The sequence below is a fragment of the Panicum hallii genome, chromosome 9, assembly GCF_002211085.1.
Source record: "Panicum hallii strain FIL2 chromosome 9, PHallii_v3.1, whole genome shotgun sequence".
Taxonomy (NCBI): domain Eukaryota; kingdom Viridiplantae; phylum Streptophyta; class Magnoliopsida; order Poales; family Poaceae; genus Panicum; species Panicum hallii.
The window spans coordinates 70370173-70393111 of NC_038050.1; the positions used below are offsets into that span (position 1 = coordinate 70370173).

General features: G+C 46.6%; 4 protein-coding genes across 8 annotated transcripts; 3 read left to right on the plus strand and 1 right to left on the minus strand.

Moving 5' to 3' along the window:
• The first annotated feature begins 2449 nt into the window (after positions 1-2449).
• On the plus strand, positions 2450-3921 carry LOC112873411. Its single transcript, XM_025936369.1, has 5 exons — positions 2450-2553; positions 2651-2950; positions 3129-3272; positions 3405-3488; positions 3894-3921. The coding sequence occupies exons 1-5, from the start codon at positions 2450-2452 to the stop codon at positions 3919-3921; spliced, it is 660 nt and encodes a 219-aa protein (XP_025792154.1).
• Positions 3922-7702: 3781 nt separating this feature from the next.
• LOC112874777 (SWR1 complex subunit 6) lies at positions 7703-10377 on the plus strand. The gene is made up of 4 exons (XM_025938298.1): positions 7703-7978; positions 8933-9035; positions 9589-9692; positions 9783-10377. The coding sequence occupies exons 1-4, from the start codon at positions 7868-7870 to the stop codon at positions 9984-9986; spliced, it is 522 nt and encodes a 173-aa protein (XP_025794083.1). The 5' UTR covers positions 7703-7867; the 3' UTR covers positions 9987-10377.
• A 151-nt stretch (positions 10378-10528) lies between these two features.
• LOC112874776 (cytochrome P450 704B1) lies at positions 10529-13491 on the plus strand. Its single transcript, XM_025938296.1, has 5 exons — positions 10529-11795; positions 11895-12110; positions 12198-12494; positions 12581-12979; positions 13076-13491. The coding sequence occupies exons 1-5, from the start codon at positions 11469-11471 to the stop codon at positions 13457-13459; spliced, it is 1623 nt and encodes a 540-aa protein (XP_025794081.1). The 5' UTR covers positions 10529-11468; the 3' UTR covers positions 13460-13491.
• An 87-nt stretch (positions 13492-13578) lies between these two features.
• On the minus strand, positions 13579-19885 carry LOC112874774 (disease resistance protein RPP13-like). Of its 5 annotated transcripts, none has more exons than XM_025938295.1 (5): positions 18752-19885; positions 17538-18176; positions 14156-16173; positions 13994-14078; positions 13579-13901 (listed from the first exon to the last, which is right to left on the minus strand). In XM_025938295.1, the coding sequence occupies exons 1-3, from the start codon at positions 19793-19795 to the stop codon at positions 14329-14331; spliced, it is 3528 nt and encodes a 1175-aa protein (XP_025794080.1). In that variant the 5' UTR covers positions 19796-19885; the 3' UTR covers positions 13579-13901; positions 13994-14078; positions 14156-14328. The 5 variants fall into 5 exon arrangements, with proteins under 5 accessions (XP_025794080.1, XP_025794076.1, XP_025794079.1 ...); XM_025938291.1 differs by having other exon boundaries at positions 13983-14078; XM_025938294.1 differs by having other exon boundaries at positions 14033-16173.
• Between the last annotated feature and the right edge of the window lie 3054 nt (positions 19886-22939).

The window sequence follows — 22939 nt, forward strand, 5'->3', positions numbered from 1 at the left end:
ATTATTTTTTACGAATATTTGTTAGAGTAGTTATACGTAGAATTCAGTATTTTTAATAGCTTTTAGAAATATTTTTTAGGGTAGTTCTGTTATAAATAGTTTTTAGTATTTTCAATTGTTTTTAGATATATTTCTTAGGGTAGTTATATTTTGAATAGTTTTTATAATTGTAGTAGTTTTTAGATATATTTCTTAGGGTAGTTATATTTTGAATAGTTTTTATAATTGCAGTAGTTTTTAGATATATTTCTTAGGGTAGTTATATTTTGAATAGTTTTTATAATTGCAGTAGTTTTTAGATATATTTCTTAGGGTAGTTATATTTTGAATAGTTTTTATAATTGCAATTTTGAATAGTTTTTATAATTGCAGTAGTTTTTAGATATATTTCTTAGGATAGTTATATTTCGAATAGGTTTCAGTATTTTGAATAGTTTTTAGAAATATTTTGTAGGGTAGTTCTGTTATAAATAGTTTTTAGTATCTTCAATTAGTTTTAGATATATTTCTTAGGGTAGTTATATTTTGAATAGTTTTTATAATTGCAGTAGTTTTTAGATATATTTTTTAGGGTAGTTATATTTCGAATAGGTTTCAGTATTTTGAATAGCTTTTACAAAAATTTATTAGGTTAGTTCTATTATAAATAGTTTTTAGTATTTTCAATTATTTGTAGGAATATGTCTTACGGTACTTATATTTTTCATGTAGATATGGTGCAGACACCAGAGCTCCTTGACGCGCACATCGACGAACGGCACAGGTCGTACCTGGCTGCGGTGGAGGGGTAGGAGCTTCACGAGTTGCGCCCTCGTGTAGCAAAGGAGTTGTTGCACCTGGACGACCGCTGGCTTAACAGGTGATACTTTATATTTTTTTACGAAACTAATGTATAGCGTGTAAGATAATTGTAACCACAATGCAAAATATACAGGTTACGTGAGGCTGGTTTGCTGCCACTCGCACGTATGCTTCAGGCCGGCGACGACCAAGACGGTGGCGCGAAGAAGCGGATGCAGCTGGACCGCTCTCTACTTGCAGCGTTGGCGGACAGGTGGCGTCCGGAGACGCACACGTTCCACTTGCCGTGCGGGGAGATGGCCCCCACGTTGCAGGACGTGTCGTACCTGCTCGGGCTTCCCATTGCGGGTGAAGCTGTTGGCCCGGTTGCCGTGCCACCTTTCTGGAGGGCGGAGCTGCAGGAGCGGTTTGGTCGAGCGAACCCGCCACTTGTTGTGAACGTACCTGATTTGGTCCAGCGGTACTGCCGCTAGTTCAAGCTGTAAGTCTTTCATAATTGCCATTTCAATCATCTTTGATTTACATGACTAATTTCGTTTGCTTTTGTAGTCATGCACTCGACGGCAATGGGACCTCCTCCTGTAAGAATGGAGCCTCAGACGTTTGGCGCCTATGCTCCAGGAACGTCTCTCCCGTCAGGCTCGAGGCTAGCTGCACCGTACTCTCATGGCTATGCTCAGCATGCATGGTCGACGGGAGCTCCTGCATATGGTGGTCCATTCGGTGTGCCGGACTGGGACGACTGGGAGGGCGGCTCCGCCACTTGGTCGGAGCTGGTGGGCGGCGGCGCCGGCCCTGACATCATTGGTCCATCCCAGACGTATGACGCTTCAGGTGCACAGTCCCAGGATGACCCGTTCACGCCAGCACCTCCTCCGTCTCGTCCTCACCGTGCTCCAGATGCATTTACGTACTTGGAGGACCACATACGCCGACGGCCTAGGACTAGGGGCGGGAGGGCCAAGAGAGCGCGAGGTCCGGGACATGCGGAGTAGATACTCCTGATTTGGTGAACTTTTTATATTTGAACTGTTTTTGTATGATATTATTTTCTTTTTAATCGGTTAATCTATCGTACTGTCGTAATATTCGGATTCTACGTTGCAAAACGTTATCGTTTAACCATCTTCATACGAATTTTAGATAGAGCAATCTTCTTCGTAAAATTGAATTAAAATTTTATATGTATACAAAAGAGTATGTCGAATCAATATTGCATTTGAAAACAGTCTAAATTTCAAATAGATTGTGAATCATAAATTCCAAAGAAAAATAATAAAAAAAAATGGCTCTCAACATCCCGCCCACTGGCCGGGCGGGATGCTGCCTCAGGGACCCCTTCACGAATAAGAAACTTTCTTATTCGCGAAGGGGCCCTCGGGAGGGGCCTGCAAAAAGCTTTTGGAGCATCCCGCCCTCTGGTTGGGCGGGATGTCCCCGGCCCCACGCCTCCCGCCCGATGATCGGGCGGGAGGCACCTATTTTTCAAATTTTTCCCAACTGCCACCCCTTTTTCGAATTTTAATTTTTTTAAAACCCTTTTTTAAAAAAACGTCGTCTAAAGAAACCAATCTCTGGAAGCCGAGCGGCCTTCTTCCCCTTCCCTTGAATCGAACTACCGAATCGGCCGGCAGTGGATTGCTCGGTGATGACGGCGCGGCGCGGCAATCGTTCGGCGGCATTGGCGGGGCTGCGCCTCCGCCGCCTCATCTCCTTCCTCAGGCGCCACCGCCTCTACCGCACCGCTCATGCGTACGGCAACCCCCTCCCGCGGTGCCACGGTATCGTGATTAATTGTCGTCCGCGAGTTCAGTTGCCTCCGCTGATACGATTCGCCAACCAATCGCAGCCTGGAGAGGGAGACGGGGGTCTTCTTCGACGCCAAGCACCTCCGCCGGATGCTGGATCACGAACGCTGGGCCGCCGCCTCGTCCTACGCGCTCAGCTTCGTCAATGTCCGTGACTGCAGCCGCGAGGCCGACGTGCTCAACTTCCGAATCCTCGTCCTCCGCGTCCTTGCCGCCTTCGCTGCTGGTCAGGGCCGCTCCGTAGACGCCCTCTTCCGACGCATCTACGCTTATCTCCGCGTCTACGACGATTGCGACGGCCTCCGCAGGCTCCTACTCTCCATGCGTTCAGATGACACCAAGTGCGTGCTGTATTGCTTCACTCCATAATTTGCTTCGATCATTACCACCCTTACCTCTCTTAGGAAATCTATTTGATATGTGCAATAGCATCCATACAATTTCATCTGATTTTCAAACAATGCGATTATGCAATGCGTGTAATAATTTAGTCTCTCTTATGTGGCTTTTGTCTTCTAGATCCTCCATTCTGTATCGGCGTATCAAGCCAAAGGCAGTGGCGGACATTATGGACTTGGTTGCCAAGTGCCCAGAGCTCAAAGCCAAGACACGATTACCACGCAGCACCTTCGATCCTGCCTACATCATGTCGCTCGGTCCTAGGTATACATCTGGTTTTAGTGTGTGTGTGTGTGTGTGTATGCTCCAAACTCCCGACCTTTATATTCTTATATCCAACGCGCCCACCCCTTAATATAATTATCCACTTGAGTAAAAGTATGTGTCTTGTTGCAGGTTGTGGCAACAATCCACACGCCACACGAACAGAACTAGCAGCGTCCCGGCACATATCATCGCCCTTTCCTTTGTGCGAAAAAGGTATTCGCCTTATAAAATAGATTCCTTTGGTTGTTTTTGTTCCTGGCACTTACACTCTTCTTGCTTTGCTTAGGCCTTCTCATATTAGTCATAAGATGAATAATTCAGGTATGCTTGCCCCCTTTTTTTCATCTATGCATGTACTCGCATCAAATACAGTACTGGTGGTGAAATTTTGCACACAAGTTCACTCATATCAAATACAAGTTGCATACCAAAAATCACATAAAATAAAGCTAGCATGCAAAAGATACATACAAGATTCCCTTTTTATTAAACTTTAAAATAACATTTGAAGCATTAAGTTTCAAACGAAACTTTAGTAACAAAAGTTGTAGAACTGGACTTCTAGAGTATAACAGAAGTGGTTTGATAATTTTTGGATTTTTCTACGAATTTCTATAGATTTTCAAAGTTGGCTGATTCGAATTGAGGGGGTACTGATATTTTGCAGATAAGACCCTAGAAAGAAAAGAGAATATGCAATTGGGTCCTTCGCCAGTTTGAACCGAGGGACAGCAACGGCGGCGATCAAATTCCGGTGAGGATGATCACCGGCGGCGAGGGGAAAGTGGGGGAAAAGGTTTAGGAGCTCACGGCGAGCTCGAGGGTGGCCGGAATCGAGGAAGGAAGGTGCGGAGACAGTGGTTCGACGGAGAACCAAGCCGGCGCGGCGAGATCCTGAGGCGGCAGCGGCGTTCCGGTGGCCGGAGTGCAAGAAGGCGGTGAAAGTGGCTAGGAAGCTTCCACGCGTAGATGTAGTGCTGGTGATGAGCTCGGTGAGGGCCGAGAGGGGGCGGAGTGGCGGGACGACGGCGAGGCCGAGCGGCGGCGTTCTGGTGGCTTGAGCGTGAGTGGATGGAGAAGAACTGGTCAGGGAGCTTCGGTGGGATATGGCGGTGCTGATGGAGCATGGGATTGTGGGTGTGGAGCGGCGAAGGTGGCTGACGACGGCGAGCAGGACTGCGGCGGAGTGGTGGCGACGGTGGTCAAGTGGAGAAGAAGCCAAGGAAATGAAATGCGGCTGCGCGAGAGTGTAAATGAAGTCGAGGAAGGCTCCTGGATGTGCTGCGGGAACAAGAAGGGCACGAGCGAGATGGAGCAGCTGCTGGCGGCCTGCGGCGCAACGTGGCGGCTGCGGGCGACGGCGGCACGACTTGGCGGGGCGGAAGGAGGCCAGCAGAGGTCGGGCAAGCGGCGGGCGGGTGAGTTGGAGGGCCAGGTGGTGAGGTTAAAGCAGCGAGGGGCAGCTGGCAGCGCGGGAGCTCGCCGGTGAGGGGCGGCTGGCGGTGGAGCAGAGCAGCAGAGAAAACAGAGAGGGAGGGGAGAGAGGAAGACGACGAGGACTTCTCTGTAATTTTCCAAAAGAGCAAAGGGTGCACTGTAAAGTAAAATTTTCTTTCAAACCATAGCCCAGATGAAAATATGCCCAAAAGCAAAAGTGTAGAGTTTGAAAAGATCTACAACTTTGCTTTAAGGGTCAACTTCAAAAGAGTTAGGATTTTGAAACTAATTTAAAATCCGGCAAACTATCAAATTTCACATAAAACCTATTTAAATTCACATTCCAATTGAAACCTTATGGTGATTCTTCTTCTTACAGTGGTTTAAAAGTAAATTTCTACCTGTACAAAACTAACCTTCATATAATTTGAAATTGCCCCACCTCCAAGCACATTTAGCAAAAGAACCCTAATTTTTCCATAATTACAAAAATACCCTTTAACTTATATTTAGATTTTTAAACACATTCATAAAAACGAACACAACTTCACACTAAACTTATTGTGTCTTTCTCCCTACGTACCTGAATGTCACACTCAGGCTCCGGCTTTTAGGCCGAAAGCGGTTGGACCAGCCCAAGGCCCAACTCGGCCTGGCTCGGCTTAAATGGGTCAGCTCGGCCTGCGGCTCAGCAGGCCGGCTCGGGCTCACGGGGTGGCTAGGGGTGGCAGGCCGGCTCGGCTTAGCAGGCCAGGCCATGGTCCATTCTCTCCCCCCCTCTCTCTAACGGAGCGGGCCCAGGGGCAGCGCCCCACGCTCCCCCCGACAGGCGGGGCCCTCTTGTCGGTCTCCCATCGGATCTGGTGTGGCGGCCAGATCCGATGCGGCTTGGGGCCGTGTGGTTCTGTGTGCGCGTGGGTCTCTCTGTGTGTGTGTGCGTGTGTGTGGCGTGCGCGCAGGGTGTGTTCGATCAAATGCCCAAAAGAGCTTGGCCACGACGCGTGCGATGCCATGGTGTCGATGCGTGGTCACCGCGCACGGCAAGGCCGTGGCAGGGTCGAGGCGCGGCGCCGGCAGGACGACGGCGGGGCAGGCAAGGCGAGAGGCGCGCACGGCTCGATCCGGCGGCGGTCCTGCCCACGTGCAGGCTCCCGGCGTTCCGGACCAGCGACGCGGCACGGCGGCGTGAGGCAAGGCGATGGCAGGCATCAAGGGTGAGGTTAAGCTCGGCTTAGTGAAAGATAAGGCCTTTCAGCCGAGACATGGGAGCGCACGAGCGCGCTCGGGGGTTCTGGTGTTCCAGGCTCGCAGCAGCGTGCCAAATCCGGCGGGGCGGGGTGTCGACGGTGAGGTGGTGGAGCAATGGCCATGGCTCGGGTGGCTGGCTGGTGCAAGACGCAAGCGCGTGCGCGCGGGCACCGGGAACCTAGGGCCGCGGCATGGCCGTGATGCGTGCGGTACTCCGGCAAGCCGAGCCGCAGCGACGTCGTGGCTATAAGGGTGGATGAGGGCGACGGCAGGCCCTTGCAAGAAAGCGGGATGGGTGGTCCTAGGCTGGCTAAGCGAGGGCTCATCGACAGCCGTAGCACGTCGGCAGCAGGAGGAAGGCCGGGAAAGGCGGCGGTGCCCACCAGTTGGGCTCGCAGGCGAGGGTCTCGGTGCGGTGGCGGGTCGATGCAGGCGAGCCGAGGCTGGGCAGGATGCGGCTACGGCGGCATAGACGTACGGGCGCTGGCTCGGTGGAGAGGCTCCGATGGCGACGGCGGCGGAGTGCTCTCGGCGGCGGTCTTCCTCACGTTGGCAGCTTCCTTGGATCTTCAACTCCGAGCGGCTCCTCTCCAAGCTCCTCCTCTCCTCCTTTCCTCCCTCGGCCCTCTCTTCTTGGCGGTGGCGGCGGAACAGGGGAGAATACCCCCGGAGCTCTAGGGTTCCGCGGTTGCGGCGGAGGGCTCCTTATACGCGCGGCGCTAGGGCTTTGGCGCGTAGGAACGACGGTGATGCTCGGCTTCCATGCCACGGCCACGCGACACGCATCCGGCGGCTGCAGGAACGGGGCTAGGGTTTCCGGGGGCGCGCAAGCGGTCAAGGTGAGGTGGAAAGGGGCACGCAGGCAGTTGCGCTCCTTTGTCGCGGAGCAAGGGCGGTGCGGTGCGGGGCGGAGCAAGTGACGCGAGCGGGGCAGAGGCGCGGGCGCGTGGGCGATGGTCGTCGGGCGGTAAAGCAGCGAGGAGGAAGAAAGTGGGAAAGGGGAGGCGCGTCTGACGCATGGGGTCAAGGCGGCAGCGGCAACAGCGGGGAAGGCGAGGGGTCACGCAACATGTGGGCGGCGGGGCAGCAAGCTGGGCTGGGCCGCGATGTGGGCGGGGTGAGCAGGCCGGGACGGGGAGCGCGAGGCAGGCCGGGGCGAACAGGCCAACATGGGCCGTGCAGGCTGTGCTGGTGGGGAAAGGAAAGATGGCGCGGGTTGGGCTGCCTCTGCTGGGCCGGGATGGCCAGCTGGGATGGATGTTTGAGTTGAGCTTTTGAATTTAATTTGAATGGCTCAATTCAAATTAAATTCCACAAAATTTACAAACTAACCAAAATAAATTCGAATTAACAAGTTCAAAAGAGATTTGAAAAACTCCAAATTATTTCACACTAACATTTTAGTGGTCCTTAATTAAAAAAATATTGAGTTGAATTACTGAGATTTCAAGATAAAGAGAATCCAAGCTTATATTTGGAACTAGCTAAAAGCACGTACACGAATTTTTTTTTGAAAATTCAAAATTTTGCACATTTATAACATTCCGGAAATTTACGTTAGCGTATCAGAATGTAGCAATAGTTGGATTCTGGATAGTTTCAGGAAACTGAGTTGAGATTTTGAGAAATAGGAGTCGAACTAGACGGCCTGGCCCAACATCAGACAAGCCCAGTAGCCCAATCATCCAAGCAGAAAGCCCAGTAAACAACACGTGAAGACAAGAGCCCTCGCCGGAGTAGCCCAGCAGCAATCACCACGCGCCGCCGCCGCACTTGGTCGTCGCGCACCTCCTTCAGTCCCCGCCGCCGCCGCCGCCGCCGCCCGCTCAATCCCACGCGTCCACGCCTCTACAGCTCGACGGCCACATCCAGAGCCGCCCGCCGCCGCTGCTGTTGGCGACCGGAGGATGGACGGGGAAGAAGAGAACGTCGGCCCGTTCCGCCGGACGAGCACCCGCACGCGCCGCATGGCCACGCGCATGGCATCCGCGCTCGCCAGCTCTGACAACCGCGCCCAGGTACTGCGAGAGGGGTTGCATTCTCCATTGCATCGATCGCTCCATCTGATCTATCTATCATAGGAGTAGACTGACCACTGACCACTCCTGCAGCTTGCCCCTTCCTTCTATTTCAAGCTATTTTCCTCCAAGTTCATGAATGGCACCTCCCTTTCCTCTCGGAGTATTCTTTGTTTTACAGTTAGAATTGCAAAGTTGGCATGTGTACTTAACCTTCTCGACACGGATACACGAATGCATCTTCTGTCTGCTCATGTGTTATAATGTTGAAACGCTCCAATTTTATTTAGGGGATATAGCAGAACCATCTGAAGGGATTGACCTCATTATAGTTTCCATCTTTGAGGCGAAGGGGTTGGCCTTATTGGCAAGCAGTTTTGGTAATATTTGCTCTAGAAGACTCTTTATTTACACTACTTATTATTTGTCATATGTGTTGTGGTGCTTTTGCTTTTTTCATGGTCTCTTGTCAAAGAACAAAGAACAAAGAACAAAAACTGTTAGGAGGGATTTTGGAGCCTTATTCACTTTTCGTATCTCTTAACATGTCAATCATTTATCTTCCTCTTTTGTTTTCATAAAGTCTACAGTCAGAAGGAGCTTACCCTTCCAATCTCTCAGATTTGTGAAAAGTCTAAACAGACACCTTGATTTGTAATCAAAATAGGTTCCAATAGCTTAGTAACCGTAGGCTCCACTCTACTGTGTAATTCACTATGCTCTTCCATTGCCATGATGTGTGTTTTGTATGCCTGCTTTCAGATCCTCTTTCCCTGACATTCTTGGTTTGTCACTTTATAGTTTATCCCTGACTGATAAATTATGAAGAATTTAGGTGTTGATTCAGCTTCATCTCATGTTAAGATCATTTTTGTGCTTATAGTTACTGGTCTATCATTGTGCCTGAAATAATCTCCTTTTTTTGCTACTCTGTTGTGAACATATCCATTTCAGGCTGCATTAGCTCGTCTTGAAGCTCTTGAGAGTGATAATGCTGGGGTTGAGGTGGTAGATCTTAATGATGATGAGTATGGATCCACGGATGAGGAAGACCCTGGTCAGTTTCCTTTCTCATTTACCTTTGTAGTAATCCATGGTCCAAAAAGGATAAGGTTCATACATTATGTAGAAACTCAATTACAATTTACAATTGGGCATGCTAATCTTTGCAAATTGCAAGCAGAGAATACTGAAACACAGAATGTTCATGCATGATATGTTTTGTTATTGCTTGTTTGCAGAATAAACATCATTCTTTATTTCTTTTCCTTGCAAAGGAGTTGATAAATAAGTTAAAACTAACCTTAACAACTCTGGTACAAACAACAACACAAATTATTTAGGTTGACCATGTTATTGGCATCAGGGATGCCCTATGATCAGTCATTTAGATATCACATAGCTCCACATGCAACAGCTTCTCAATTATAGAAGTTCATGAGGTTCACTATTTCTGGAAATGGTGAATTTAGGCACAGTATATAGGCCTTTTGGGTTGTGGACCAGTGGATGTACGTTCAATTAAGATGTCCTAGCCACAGATAGCTAAAGTTCGATTCTGTAGTGATCTAATGGTAGTCATCTTTTGTTTTCTGCTTTCCTCTCTACAGTGCTCATGCAAAAGAAGCAGTCCAAGATCATGAAACGCAAGACAAGGCAAGGGAAAGCTTTGGAGAAGAGGGCAGCAAGATCATTCATGGATGTGCTGCAAGAAGTAAGTAATTTTGTGCTGTAAGTTCGTTTCTTATCCTGCTTATTTTGTAGGTCGGACACTTAAAAGATTTTCACTCTTGAACTGTAATAGGCAAATCTTGAGTCCCTGCCTATTAATGTCCCAACATATTTGAGGGCTGCTGTGGGTCCACCGAGTACTTCATCTCCACGCCACTACTGCTCAGTTTGTGGGAGTTCTGCAAACTACACATGCGTGAGGTGTGGGACACGGTTCTGTTCGTGCCGCTGTCAAGTCATACACAATGACACTCGCTGCCTTAAATTTGTAGCTTGATCTACTGGATAGTACGAGCTACATTTGATGTATATCTAGTCCCCAACGATGCTTCGTCTACGCTTTAATCAGTAGGATATGCTTGCTGTGTATGTTTTGTATTTCATAGCCAGTGTTGGTTCTGTAAGTGGTAGGATTAGTTACTACAGTGTTGGTGAAGAGTACACTCTGTAGCGGAGAAGCACTACAACAGCCCCAAAAAATCACGCCGACACGAACGGAAGTAAGCAAGATACCTTCGGAGCAGGGACTTAATATACTATTCATCCGGAATCCACCGTATTCTGTCCCGCGAATTCCGTCCCGCCAGCTGCAGGTACAGGGGTGTACAGGGGTATTTATAGGGGACTGTTTACGTACCTCTCCGTAATTACACCTTTTTACCACTCAACAGCTATATTCTCCGAATGTTCCAGGGTGTACAGTAATTTCCTCTCATAGCCCACTTTACATGTACAGTAATTTCCTCTCGTAGCCCACTTTACATCTCACTACGCCCCACGACTAACTCCTTCACGAGAGCCTTCGGCGCTCGTCCTTCGGTCTTCGCGCTTCGCCAGACCTCTGTCCAGCTGCAGTCCTTGAATCGTCCTTCTTCGGGGCTTCGCCTCTTGTTCTCTTTGGGGTGAACTCCTTCGGGGAAACTGCCGACGTCTCGCGCTCTTGGGTCGCCCGCCTGAGACATCTTCCAGGCCTTCGAGCCTATCCGAAGGTGGCGTCCCCAACGTGCAGTTGCCAGGTAGATCTCTTGCAGACCGACTATACTAGGTAGATAATCACAAGTTCAAAATGTCCTGGTTCCATGCACAGTAAGTCAACAACAGCACACGATTTAATAAACTCTACCACAGAGCAGCACATGACATGAGCAGTTCCAACACCAAGCAAGGTCAAATTGGCAAGAGCACCAGGTGACACAGCAGCAACGTTAGCCTCCCATTGGGAAGATCGGTTATAGCATTCGCTGGACATTGACTTGCCAACCCAGCAATCCTTGAGGGGAAAAAACCGCTTCGGGTTCACAATCTTCTTTCAGGATGTACATATTTCACTTGAACTGCATATAGGATCAAGGACTGTATCGTTGTGCCTCAATTAAGGAACTATAGACAGAATTCATAATTTTCTTTCTGGTTGGTTCAGTTTGGAACCTTCAGTGTACCGAGCTGATGGATCACAACACTGGATACGATGTCTGACAACGGAAATAGAGCATGTCCTAATTGCAATAAAATGCATAACCTGTGTATTAGAGTGACTCATTTTCTTGGTTGGCAGATCACAAAAAGGAACACAAACGCAAACCCCAACTTGTCCGGGAGTTAGGTCAGGGACACCATATGAATGAAACCATCTTAATTTCAGTCACACCAAGATTGTCCCAAGTTTGGTAACTGCAGTGTCCAATATATCACCTAACAAAGCCAGCCGACGCTGCATACATAGCATCTCTTGCAGACTGAACCCTTCATCAGGAGCGCCATGGTGGAAGCTCATGCCACGCCGGCGACGCCGTTCTTACCACTGACAGGGCTCCACAAGTACATTGCCATCTTCCTCGTCGTCCTCTCATGGATCCTAGTCCACAAGTGGAGCCTGAGGAAGCAGAAAGGCCCAAGATCATGGCCGGTCATCGGTGCAACGGTGGAGCAGCTGAGGAACTACCACAGGATGCACGACTGGCTTGTCGGGTACCTGGCGAAGCACAGGACGGTGACCGTCGACATGCCCTTCACTTCTTACACCTACATCGCGGACCCGGTGAATGTTGAGCATGTCCTCAAGACCAACTTCACCAATTACCCCAAGGTGAAAGAACTGAACCCACTAATGTTCAGTTTCTGCAGTACTCAACTGTGTAAATTTTTCAGTACTGGAAACTGATTCAAATGTCTGAACGCTGCGTAGGGGGACGTGTACAGATCCTACATGGATGTGCTGCTCGGCGACGGCATATTCAACGCCGACGGCGAGTTGTGGAGGAAGCAGAGGAAGACGGCAAGCTTCGAGTTTGCCTCCAAGAACCTGAGAGATTTCAGCGCCATTGTGTTCAGAGAATACTCACTGAAGCTGTCAGGCATACTGAGCCAAGCATCCAAGGCAGGCAAAGTTGTGGACATGCAGGTGAATCATCTGTTCACCACTCCCTTGCCAACATGAGCATTTCTTGGGGCAGTCATTGTTCTAACCCGAGAAATATTTGCAATTCAGGAACTGTACATGAGGATGACGCTGGACTCGATCTGCAAGGTTGGGTTCGGGGTTGAGATCGGCACGCTGTCGCCGGATCTCCCCGAGAACAGCTTCGCCCAGGCGTTTGACGCCGCCAACATCATCGTCACGCTGCGGTTCATCGACCCGCTGTGGCGCGTGAAGAGGTTCTTGCACGTCGGGTCAGAGGCCCTCCTCGAGCAGAGCATCAAGCTCGTGGACGAGTTCACCTACAGCGTCATCCGCCGGAGGAAGGCCGAGATCGTCGAGGCCCGGGCCAGCGGCAAACAGGAAAAGGTAATTGCTTGGTTTGTTTCATTTCTTCAGTGAATTTGCTGGGATGGAGAATGGGCATGAAAATGATGTGTGAGGGCAACGAACAGATCAAGCACGACATCCTATCGCGGTTCATCGAGCTCGGCGAGACCGGCGAGGACAGCGGCGGCCTCGGGGACGACAAGAGCCTCCGGGACGTGGTGCTCAACTTCGTGATTGCCGGGCGGGACACGACGGCGACGACGCTGTCGTGGTTCACCTACATGGCCATGTCGCACCCGGACGTGGCCGAGAAGCTGCGCCGCGAGCTGTGCGCGTTCGAGGCGGAGCGCGCGCGCGAGGAGGGCGTGGCACTGGTGCCCTGCGGCCCCGACGCCGACGACAAGTCGTTCGCCGCCCGCGTGGCGCAGTTCGCGAGCCTCCTCAACTACGACAGCCTCGGCAAGCTGGTGTACCTCCACGCCTGCGTCACCGAAACGCTCCGCCTCTACCCAGCCGTCCCTCAGGTGAGCACGCACGACCTCCGATGCAAACGCGACTGGTCACCGTAGCATCCGCACAGCCGTACTGAGGAGAGAGAGTGAGCTTCCAATTCAATGCAGGACCCGAAGGGGATCCTGGAGGACGACGTGCTGCCGGACGGGACGAAGGTGAGGGCCGGCGGCATGGTGACGTACGTGCCCTACTCGATGGGGCGGATGGAGTACAACTGGGGCGCCGACGCGGCAACGTTCCGGCCGGAGCGGTGGATCAACGAGGACGGCGCGTTCCGGAACGCGTCGCCGTTCAAGTTCACGGCGTTCCAGGCGGGGCCGAGGATCTGCCTGGGCAAGGACTCGGCGTACCTGCAGATGAAGATGGCGCTGGCCATCCTGTGCCGCTTCTACAGGTTCCAGCTGCTGGAGGGGCACCCCGTCGAGTACCGCATGATGACCATTCTTTCCATGGCGCACGGCCTCAAGCTCCGAGTCTCCAAGGCCGTCTGATTATTTAGTTGATGAGTATCCTAGATGATGATGTAATCTTTGGGATCTCGAGACATGTGATGAGTCAATAATAATAGAAAAAAAACTATACCAGTTTGAAGATGCCCCCATGCATGGTCTTAAGAAGTTGCCGTCTGATTATTTAGTTGATATTATCGTAGGATCTAGATGATGTAATATTTGGGATCTCGAGAAGACAGGGCAGGGGGCATCTGACATCAGCAAAAGACCAAGCCAGGATACATCAGCACGTAAAATATGATGAGCAGTTTCTGCATCCAAACACAATTCAATCGGTTGTATAGTTCTTGGGTAAATGTTTAGCGGGATTCAGTCCTTCGAAATTGCCACAAAAAGAATTCCACTTGAAGTGGTATTGGCCTATTGCAGCGTCTTAAATCTTCACACAAACCCCACTACCAGAAGACTAGTTTGTCGAAACCTGACAGCATTTTCCAAAAACTCACATTAATCATAACTGACACAAATTGAGAGGTGATGCAAACCAAAATTAGGAACTTACCAAATCCTTACATTTGGCAAGAATCCAGATGCTGATTTGGGAAACCCCACCTCTATCATTCATTGTCATGCAACCACCTTCAGAAGTACCCATCAACTGGTAGATTACACAAAAACTTCTGTACATTAGGGTGCTTCATTCGAGTCATGGGGAAAAGGAGAGGGTTAACATACTCTTCCAGTCTTCGAGCTAATTTATTATCCACACATTGTATATCTTCTAGGAACGTTCCAATGACATGCATCATGTGCAGCGATATCGCAAATTCCTGTACAGCCTCTTCATCCATTTTTTATGTCCCAAAAGAACCCTGATAGGGTTGCAAATGTAGTCCCAACTTCCAAGCTTATTCAAACTTCAAAATAGGTTGGTTTGGATTCCTAGCAAGCTGGACCCGCAAGTCCTCCTTGAATTTTGCTTCGTGATCTACTCCAATCAAAATTGCATCCATGTATGGGTTCCTCATATTCGGTATGAAGTAAATATTGAGCCGTACTTCCTTAATGCTTGGCAGAAATTCTAGCCCGAAAAAATCAGTTACACTTATCCCGCTGTAATACCTGATGCGCAGAAGCTCCAGTTTGGGGGTTGCTCCATCATCAAAGTTCACCAGCTCAGTGCCCCACAATTCCCAGAACTCGAGCACCATGAGGTTTCTGAAAGCCCCACTCTGGAAATGCAGTTCTCCACCCTGAAATGAATTCCACCACAGACGTAGGATGGCCAGGTTTGGCAGATTCCCGAGGACCTGTATAGCAGCATTGAGATCCAATAGCTTGGTGCCGCGTAGCTTCAACTTCACAAGGTTATGAAGGCTCCCAATCCATTTCGGTAATTTGACCAGGACACCATTTAGTTTAAGGCTTTGGAGGTTTTTGGGAGGAAAGTGTATGCCATCCAAACATTCATGCAAGCCTTGCTCCCCATCTGACTGCACCGACAGTGACTCTAGCCTTTTGAGGTTGGAAATGGTTGTACAAAACTCTGGACCATTTTCCTTGTTGATGCCAACTACGCCTAACTTGCGCAACTGGGTGAGCTTTTTTATCTCCTGTAGAACAGCATTTCCCCATGCAAGGTGCACAACTCGCAATGTTTGTAGGGCTTTTAGTTTCCTGGTTCCTCTTGGGATCACACTAGCTCCGTTTAGGCCCAACATGAAGCTGGGGAGTGCAGCACAGCAAGCATGAAGGTTTAGACACTTCTCAATATACTCTGGCTCATGCACATATGTTAATTTTCTGCCAGCATGAAGGTGTCGTAGCTTCCGGAGCTTGGTGATGGTTTTTGGCAGCATCATAATATTTGTGTCTCTGATGTCTAGTGTCTCAAGTTGCCTAAGGTCACCGAATGAGTCAGGTAGATAAGAAACATCATTAGATCCTCTGAGAGAAAGGTATTTTAGGTGAAGAAACTTCCCAATTTGTCCAAGATGATGATCAGCTAGACCTGATGAGCCTTCCAAATCTAGCACCCGCAACGACCTCATCTTATCTGAAATGAAAAATGATCTCCACTTCCCAAACACTGTCAATGATCGTACACGGGACAAATCCACTGTGTTCTCAAATTCACTCTGATCTCCCTCCCAGTTGCTGCTTATAACAAGGTGGCGCATCGTGCCCTGGGTATTTATGACAGAGCAGTCCTCCAGTCTAAACACTAAATTTTCCTCCATTGATTTTGAGATGCTGATTTCACGGATTAGATCATGGACTTGGCAAGAGTCAATTCCTTTTGTACTACCAAATGATGCTTTGAATGGCAGGATCATGCTCCTGTCTATGAGTTCCATGAAGTAGCTGTCAGCTATTTCCTCAGCAGACTTTCCACGCACTTCGCTAGAGTAACCCTCGGCAGTCCACCGGCGCACCAAACGTTTCCTGCTTATACTATGGTCTTCAGGAAAGATGGACAGATACAGAAAACAAGATTTTAGGTGATAAGGTAGACCATCATAGCTTTTGAGGAGCACAGTTCTAATCATACCAATCTCTGGATTCATCTCCAACTCAGCACTAATGTGTTCATTCAATTTTCTCCACTCCATGGGACTTTTTGGTTGCTTTGCCAAGAAGCCACCAATGGTAACTATTGCAAGGGGAAGTCCATTGCACTTCCTTAGTATTAGTTTTGCTTCTTCAACTAATTCAGGATACTGATCATCCAAATCTGTAATCTTCCCAAATACCTGAAATTCAAACAACATATATGTTCTTTAGCAGTACTCTAAAGTAAGAGTGAGTTACATTATGCCCCTTACTGAAGTGACGTATTTATTAGTTTCAGAAAACCACATATAATACATGTCGTATAATCAAACCCATATAAACAACTAATATAGTTTCAATTTGCCCCAGTCCTAGTAGCTCTAATCCCCATCAAGTTCTATTCCTACCTAATCAGACCATGATCATGCATTAAAGAAAAACCTAAATTCCAATTTCCGCAGCATCTAGTAACAAACTTAAAAAAACACAGCTAAAATATGAAATCCTATTTTTACATGACCATGCAAATGTTTGAGGATTGTCACGCATTTAGTCAAAAATGATGACACACAATATCCCAGTTGCCCCTAAACCGTACCTAACAGGACACTAAGTAGGGAAAGAGAAACTTGACATAACGACATCATGACCTAATCTACACTAAGAATGCTAAAATTAGGTGTATGGGTCTTAGGGGAGAGGGAGGGTCTGTTAAGATAAAGGTGGGGGCAAAGTGAACCAATTTGACATGTTTGTATGTGCTTAAGTACCATAACATGGTACCACAATTCAAAATAGAAGTAACTTAGATAAAAAAAGCCTTTCTATTTAATCTAAGGCATTCTAGCAATTCTGAGATAAATTAAGAGAGAGAACAAAAGACGCATGTACCATCCGAGAGCTCTTCGTTTACCATTTCTTCTTAAGATTAAGTAGGGAAGGAAGGAATAAAAAAGGTAAGTATGCTAAGAGTCAAGGAAAGTTAAATGATTTCCTTTAATACTTATCCAAAAGTCTTAGGATGCCTTATATTTGAGTATAAATTTGAACTCTTCAATGCCTTATATTTCAGGACGGAGGGAGTATGATATGATTACCATTCCTTTTATATTAACTGAGACATGAAAAGTAATTAAAAAATGCCAAAGAATGACTAGAGTCCATCCTGTTATTGCACTACCACACATATAAATAAGTACATTGGATTTATTTATACTCTAGAAAGATTAGTCAATAAGAGCAAAACAGAGAAACTGACATCGAATCTACATCCACAAGTTATGTTTTAGAACCAAGATTGAAAAGATAATGTGCCTTATAAAACAAATTACGTACTATGCAACAATAACAAAGTCTTTTAGTCCCAAGCAGGTTATGGTAGCCTAGAGGTAAAACCCAACATGAGCTACCAACAAAAACCAAGTAATATGCCTATAAATGTAATTCCAATTAAAACTAACCCAGCATAGCATTCTGGAGGGGGGGAGGGGGGGAATTCTAAGGGAAAATCCAGCATAATATTGTACTTTAAGTGTTTCGCAGAAAAATATTTTACTTTAAGTACCTTTTCTGTGAACAGGTCACATGAGCCCTTGTATCCTAGAGCTTTGAGCTTGTATAAGTTTTCGAGATTCTTCGAACAATGCTTAGCAATTTTCTCTACCCTTGTAGTGACTATGATCCGGCTTGCTGTTTCTGTGGTAGGGAAATGTTGCATTATAGTGTCCCATTCATGGGTGGATGATAGATCATCAAGAACAATCAAGTATTTGTTTCCTTCAAAAAGGCCAGCAAGAGACTGTCCAGTCCAAGTATTTCCGAGATTTTCTGCATCCAGCTGCATTGCTAAGCTCCTTAGGATCTCCTCTGGATCGAAAGGACGTGTGATTGTCAGGCAAGCACGCTTTTGAAACATACCACTGAGCTCTTGACTTTGGTAAACATCTTTGGCTAGTGTGGTTTTACCAAGACCACCCATTCCATATACAGAGATCACCTCAAGTTTCTGGCTGTCTTCATTTGAAATTAGTTTGATAATATCAGCCTTTTCATTCTCTCGCCCTATGAGCTGAGATTCTTTAAAAGATGCTACCATCGACTCAATACGAGTGAGATTCTTTCTGTCTACAGAGTTGTTAATGCTGGTAGCAGCTGCATTTGAGCTAGACCCTGGCTCTGTTAAATTGATTCCATATTCAGAACCCTATGCACAGGCAAACAATCATTAGGTTCTTAGTTTTGTTGCCAGGACAATATTAAGCCGAGTTTAAAATCCTGCACTTGTTTACATAATTCTATTAATCCTTCGATCAAATGAGAATATCTGAAAAATTAACTATCTGACCATCATATAATTTACAACTGAAAAGAGCGTTGATTCATCTACAGAAAGAGTTACGGTTAAGGCACCTATTGAACTATTTAGAGATAATTGTTAATTCATTGTAATGGACGCATAATTAGAAGAAAATATTTACTCTGTACACATGCAGACATGAGCGTGCGCACACGCACAATCATGAGAGTACAACTACAGATGCCACAATTTGCAGAAACCAAGACCCCACAGAGAGTGGGCATGTGCTTTCCCACAAAACACAGAAGATATGCTCTAAACAATGAACCACATAGGCTACCGTTGCCAGGTCCACAACACCTAATTATCGACCCATGAACGGAAGCTAAATTCCAATCAGACACGGCAAGCTCTCGCTTGCGTTGCTCAAAGGGAACATTGGTAACTTGAATTAGCTGACAAGTTGATTTAGATGATATTACCTTCTCGCAGAAAGCATAGAGAGAGTGGTCAACAGACAGCTGCATGTGCTCTGGTACCCCGCCTTCTTTCCCAAAACACAATAAGCTTGCGACCTCAACATGCTCTGTGCACACTATGATTCGGCTCCCTTCCCTGTTATTAGGGAAGCATGCTACAATCTGATTCCACTCCTCAATGGTGGATAAATCAGTTAGCACAATCAGGTAACTCTTGTCATTCAAATGTCCCTTGAACTCCTGAGCCAAATCATCTGCCTTCATCTTCCTCATCTTCTGGAGAACTTCTGCCCCCATGGTTACTCGTATTTCCCCAGCGCCCCGAAGAGAATATATATAGAATTGCCTTATAATGCCTTGCAGGAACTCTATTGGATCGAAAGGATGCATCAACTTAACCCATGCGCGGCATTGAAACTTGTTACACATCTTGGGATCGTCGAACGCCCTTTTGACGATGGACGTCTCCCTTAGCACGTCACTTGTTCCCCAGACTGCAATCACTCTAAGGTCCTCGTTCTTCCTGCTGATGAGTTGAACGAGATCCACCTTTGCTTTATCCTGTTCTCTCCTTGCTTCCTCGATGCCAAACATTGTGGCTGTACCAGCCATGCTGAACTTGTCTGCAGCTGTCTTCACCTTGGAGCTCTTGATGATGCCATAGCGCAAGTTCCTTTGGCTGACGTCCTCGACCTTGGCTCTAAGATCCTTCATCTGCTTGGCCACGCGATGGCGGTCCAGCAACGTACGAGGGATGCGCCACCAGGATTGTTTCTCCAGACGCACAGCAAAATCTTGGAGACAGTCCTCGACGTCGTAGGCCACATCACGGACTTGCTTCACCCAGGTCGTAATCACCATGTGCTCATCTTTCTCCTCATGTGTAGCCATCAGGAAAGACTGCATCATCTCAAGCTCGTCCCTGATGAAAACCTGATCACGCTGAACACCAAGCTGCAAAGCTACCTCCTCCGCGATGGTGGATTTGGCGTAGCCAAGCGCTCCATTCAGCACGGACTTGCCAACACTCAGCGCTGTCACCTCCATTTTCTCCAGGTCCTGGTAATGCTAATGGTGGTTATAGCTTGTATACAAGAAGCCAGTGATGATTGGAAAGAGGAAGCTCATCAGCTACAAGACCCAGCATAATGAAATCTGTCCAATCATTTTAGTTGGTAGTTTTATAATTAGTTCGTTGAGGAATTTATGATGGTGGAAACAGCGATGTCTCAACAACCCTGCGAAGACTTAATATTCAGAGTCAAGTGACAGTGCCCCAACCCCAAATATCTTGTTCGGCGGTCCATTGACTTGACTGGAATCATTGGAACAGTCCACCGCACGACAAAAAAGTTACAAAACGTGTGATGTTATGATGGTTAATATTGGTGTCCTCAAACTATGATGATGAGCGATTGAGATACGACGCGTATTGGCTAGTCATGATAGCATTATTGAGTATGGCGGCCACACAATTCCAGTGACTAATCCCACCACGTCATCAAAACCAGGTTATTGCATTATTGGATCGACACCGACGTGTAGTGATGTGAGGTGCTCATGGAGATGGTGTTGTAAGAAATATGGTTTCATTAGTCTATAATTGTAATTCTGGTAATTGTGTGATAATATAGTGTTAATGGGACTAACAAGTTTCCAAATTGCTGATAAAGTGTCCAAATGACCGCAGCGACAGATTGGACAAGTGCAGCATGATTACATGCGTCGATTGAACCGACGGCACAAAAAGTGAATTGAGCGGTGCATTGGATTTTGCAATGACAATCAAGTGCAAAAAAGATCAGTAGCACCGGTTGAACCGAGTAGCACCGGTTGAACCGACGGTGCATGAAGGGAGGCGTTGGTGTAATATGGAGAAGATATGGCAATCAAATGGAAAAATGCCAGAGGCATCGGTTGAACCGACGCTAGTGTCGGTGCATTGGTCGTTTAGACCTCCAAAGAGTTCTGGAGCTGAAGAAGCGAAGATCTTCAGCACCAGTTGCACCGACGGTGTGTCGGTGCAATGATGCAAGCAAGCTCACGCATGGCAAAGAGGAAATCAACGGCTAGTTTGCTGATTCAAAGAGACCAGCTAAACCGACGGCTGTGACCGTGCTTTTCTGGATAAAAGCATACAACGTCTAGGAGCTGCCTTCTAGCCTATATAAGGCCTCACTCCGGGTCATTTGAGGCCGTTAGAGTTCGTGAGAAGCTGCAGAAATTCTGCTGGAGTTCTTTAAGCCAACTAAAAAGCTCATTGATCAAATTCTTATGTTTAGCATAAATTTTTTAAGGTGCAGTGCTAGGCTAACTTTATAGAGGTGTGAGAGCAAGGTGTTGTGATCTTGTGTTGGTTCTTAGTGAACCACAAGTTTGTATCTCGGTGTGCCGGCCCTTTGGAGTCTTGGTGGCTCGCCATCAAGTCTTCGACCCTCCGGCTTGGTGTGGAGCGGCGACGACGGCTTTGTGCGGGGGATGAGGAGACCCCTCCTTCGTGAGAAGCTCCGTAGTGAAGGCGGCATCAAGATAACTGGGGACTTGACGTGAGCCTTAGTGGCCTAGTCTTTGTGAGAGTTTTCTTTCTCTCATCCCCTTTTTACGTTCCCGGATTGTATTCTTGCAACTTGTGTGTCTTTACATTTTTAGTATAGTATCTTGTTAGGATTGGCTATAACTTGCAAAACTCTTTTTGGATGGAAGTTTCACACTAGAAGAACCTTAGTTGCGCATCTAGATAGCATGTTTTAGTTTATATTTTGTGCAAATTAAATAGAGGCTATAGGTTAAGGTTTTAAGTTACCTAATTCACCCCTCCGCTCTTGGACTACGAGCATCGATTTCTTTTTTAGTGTGCGTCATAAGGGGCAAGAGTTTACACGCGCGCATGTGAGCATCTACATTTATATTGTATTTTTGTGAAAAGAATAATATAAAAGAATATGTGAAGACCTGCTATAATTGTTTCTCATCTCATGACCGACCTTAATCTGATCTTGTCATTGACTTTAAATCTGGTGGTCGCAAACATATGTATGGTACTTTAGAATTATTTAAAAAATACATTTTCCATGTCACAATCCACGTGTAACACTACTTAAGCAAAATTACCTTTCAAACCACTAAAGGTGTAGGGTGTGTGTGCGCGTTCAAGTGTTCACGCATTATGTGAGTGCCCGTCTGTTCTATGTTTCGCAAAGAAAACCCACTAAAAGTTTTTTAAAATGGTTTTGGATAGTCTAGGGTAGAGTACTTGGTTAGTAAACGTTAAATAGTTTTTTTAAAAAAACTTGAATAAGTTGGAAGGAGTAGACTTATTCATTTTTTCAACAAAAATAACGAGGAAATTTGGAACTAGTCACTCATACTTTTTTATATCTTTTCTCTTTTAAAACAGTTTTTTTAACCAGATTAGATAAATCTTTGTCTAGTAACCCATACAAATGTAATAAGATGAGTTATGTCAGATACAGAAACAAAAAAAAAATCAGCTTGCAATTCTCTATATCACAAGGCATGCAACATAACGGACTAACAATTTGTGGTCGGGAATCAAAGTATGAAAATGCATGCATATCATGTGTTTAGGGTTTGGGTTAATGCAACAATTTGGTAACCCATATGATCCTCAAAACAATATGGGATAGTGGCTAAAATCTTGGGTCCGTTTGGTACGGATTCTCCAAACCATTTCTATCTAGGAATAGGAGAATCCCTACCAAATGGAAAACTGATTCTGGAGAGAAGGAGAATCTCTACCAAATGATTTAGAGATTCAGAGATGGAACAATAAATGTTTCTCGGATTCTTCCACAAACCAAAATTATGAAAAAATATTTTTCTCAAGAGAATCAGAATTAGTTTTTGTCCAAATAATTTCTTCGATAAACCAAATCACTATGCCAAACGGGGTCTTCCTTTTCCTCCTGTACTTCATGAAAAAAGCTTAACGCACCAAGTTCAAAGAAATAGGTTGAAAGCCTCTAAGTGCTTTCTTTTATTTGTTTTAATACTATTTGATGTAGTAATTATAGAAACAATTCTCGATACCACCAAATTTAAAAATATATATATATATACCTCTATCATAATTTCATCTGATAAAAATCAAGTTCCATCATTTCATACAATGAGAACTAGAATCAAAATTTTGAAATAGAAAAAAAAATTAAAATTTGCCATTTCAAAGTG

What these genes read in the sequence shown, in the direction of transcription:
- LOC112873411 (XM_025936369.1), top strand. Translation starts at nt 2,450, where the DNA reads ATGACGGCGCGGCGCGGCAATCGTTCGGCGGCATTGGCGGGGCTGCGC. An exon ending in ATGCGTTCAGATGACACCAA is followed by an intron (nt 2,951 to 3,128) that starts GTGCGTGCTGTA and finishes TTTGTCTTCTAG; the next exon opens with ATCCTCCATTCTGTATCGGC. An exon ending in ATCATGTCGCTCGGTCCTAG is followed by an intron (nt 3,273 to 3,404) that starts GTATACATCTGG and finishes GTCTTGTTGCAG; the next exon opens with GTTGTGGCAACAATCCACAC.
- LOC112874774 (XM_025938295.1), bottom strand. Translation starts at nt 19,795, where the DNA reads ATGGAGGTGACAGCGCTGAGTGTTGGCAAGTCCGTGCTGAATGGAGCG. An exon ending in TCTATGCTTTCTGCGAGAAG is followed by an intron (nt 18,177 to 18,751) that starts GTAATATCATCT and finishes GCCTGTGCATAG; the next exon opens with GGTTCTGAATATGGAATCAA. An exon ending in GTGACCTGTTCACAGAAAAG is followed by an intron (nt 16,174 to 17,537) that starts GTACTTAAAGTA and finishes TTTGAATTTCAG; the next exon opens with GTATTTGGGAAGATTACAGA.
- LOC112874776 (XM_025938296.1), top strand. Translation starts at nt 11,469, where the DNA reads ATGGTGGAAGCTCATGCCACGCCGGCGACGCCGTTCTTACCACTGACA. An exon ending in ACTTCACCAATTACCCCAAG is followed by an intron (nt 11,796 to 11,894) that starts GTGAAAGAACTG and finishes AACGCTGCGTAG; the next exon opens with GGGGACGTGTACAGATCCTA. An exon ending in CCAGCGGCAAACAGGAAAAG is followed by an intron (nt 12,495 to 12,580) that starts GTAATTGCTTGG and finishes GGCAACGAACAG; the next exon opens with ATCAAGCACGACATCCTATC.
- LOC112874777 (XM_025938298.1), top strand. Translation starts at nt 7,868, where the DNA reads ATGGACGGGGAAGAAGAGAACGTCGGCCCGTTCCGCCGGACGAGCACC. An exon ending in CACGGATGAGGAAGACCCTG is followed by an intron (nt 9,036 to 9,588) that starts GTCAGTTTCCTT and finishes TCCTCTCTACAG; the next exon opens with TGCTCATGCAAAAGAAGCAG. An exon ending in TCATGGATGTGCTGCAAGAA is followed by an intron (nt 9,693 to 9,782) that starts GTAAGTAATTTT and finishes GAACTGTAATAG; the next exon opens with GCAAATCTTGAGTCCCTGCC.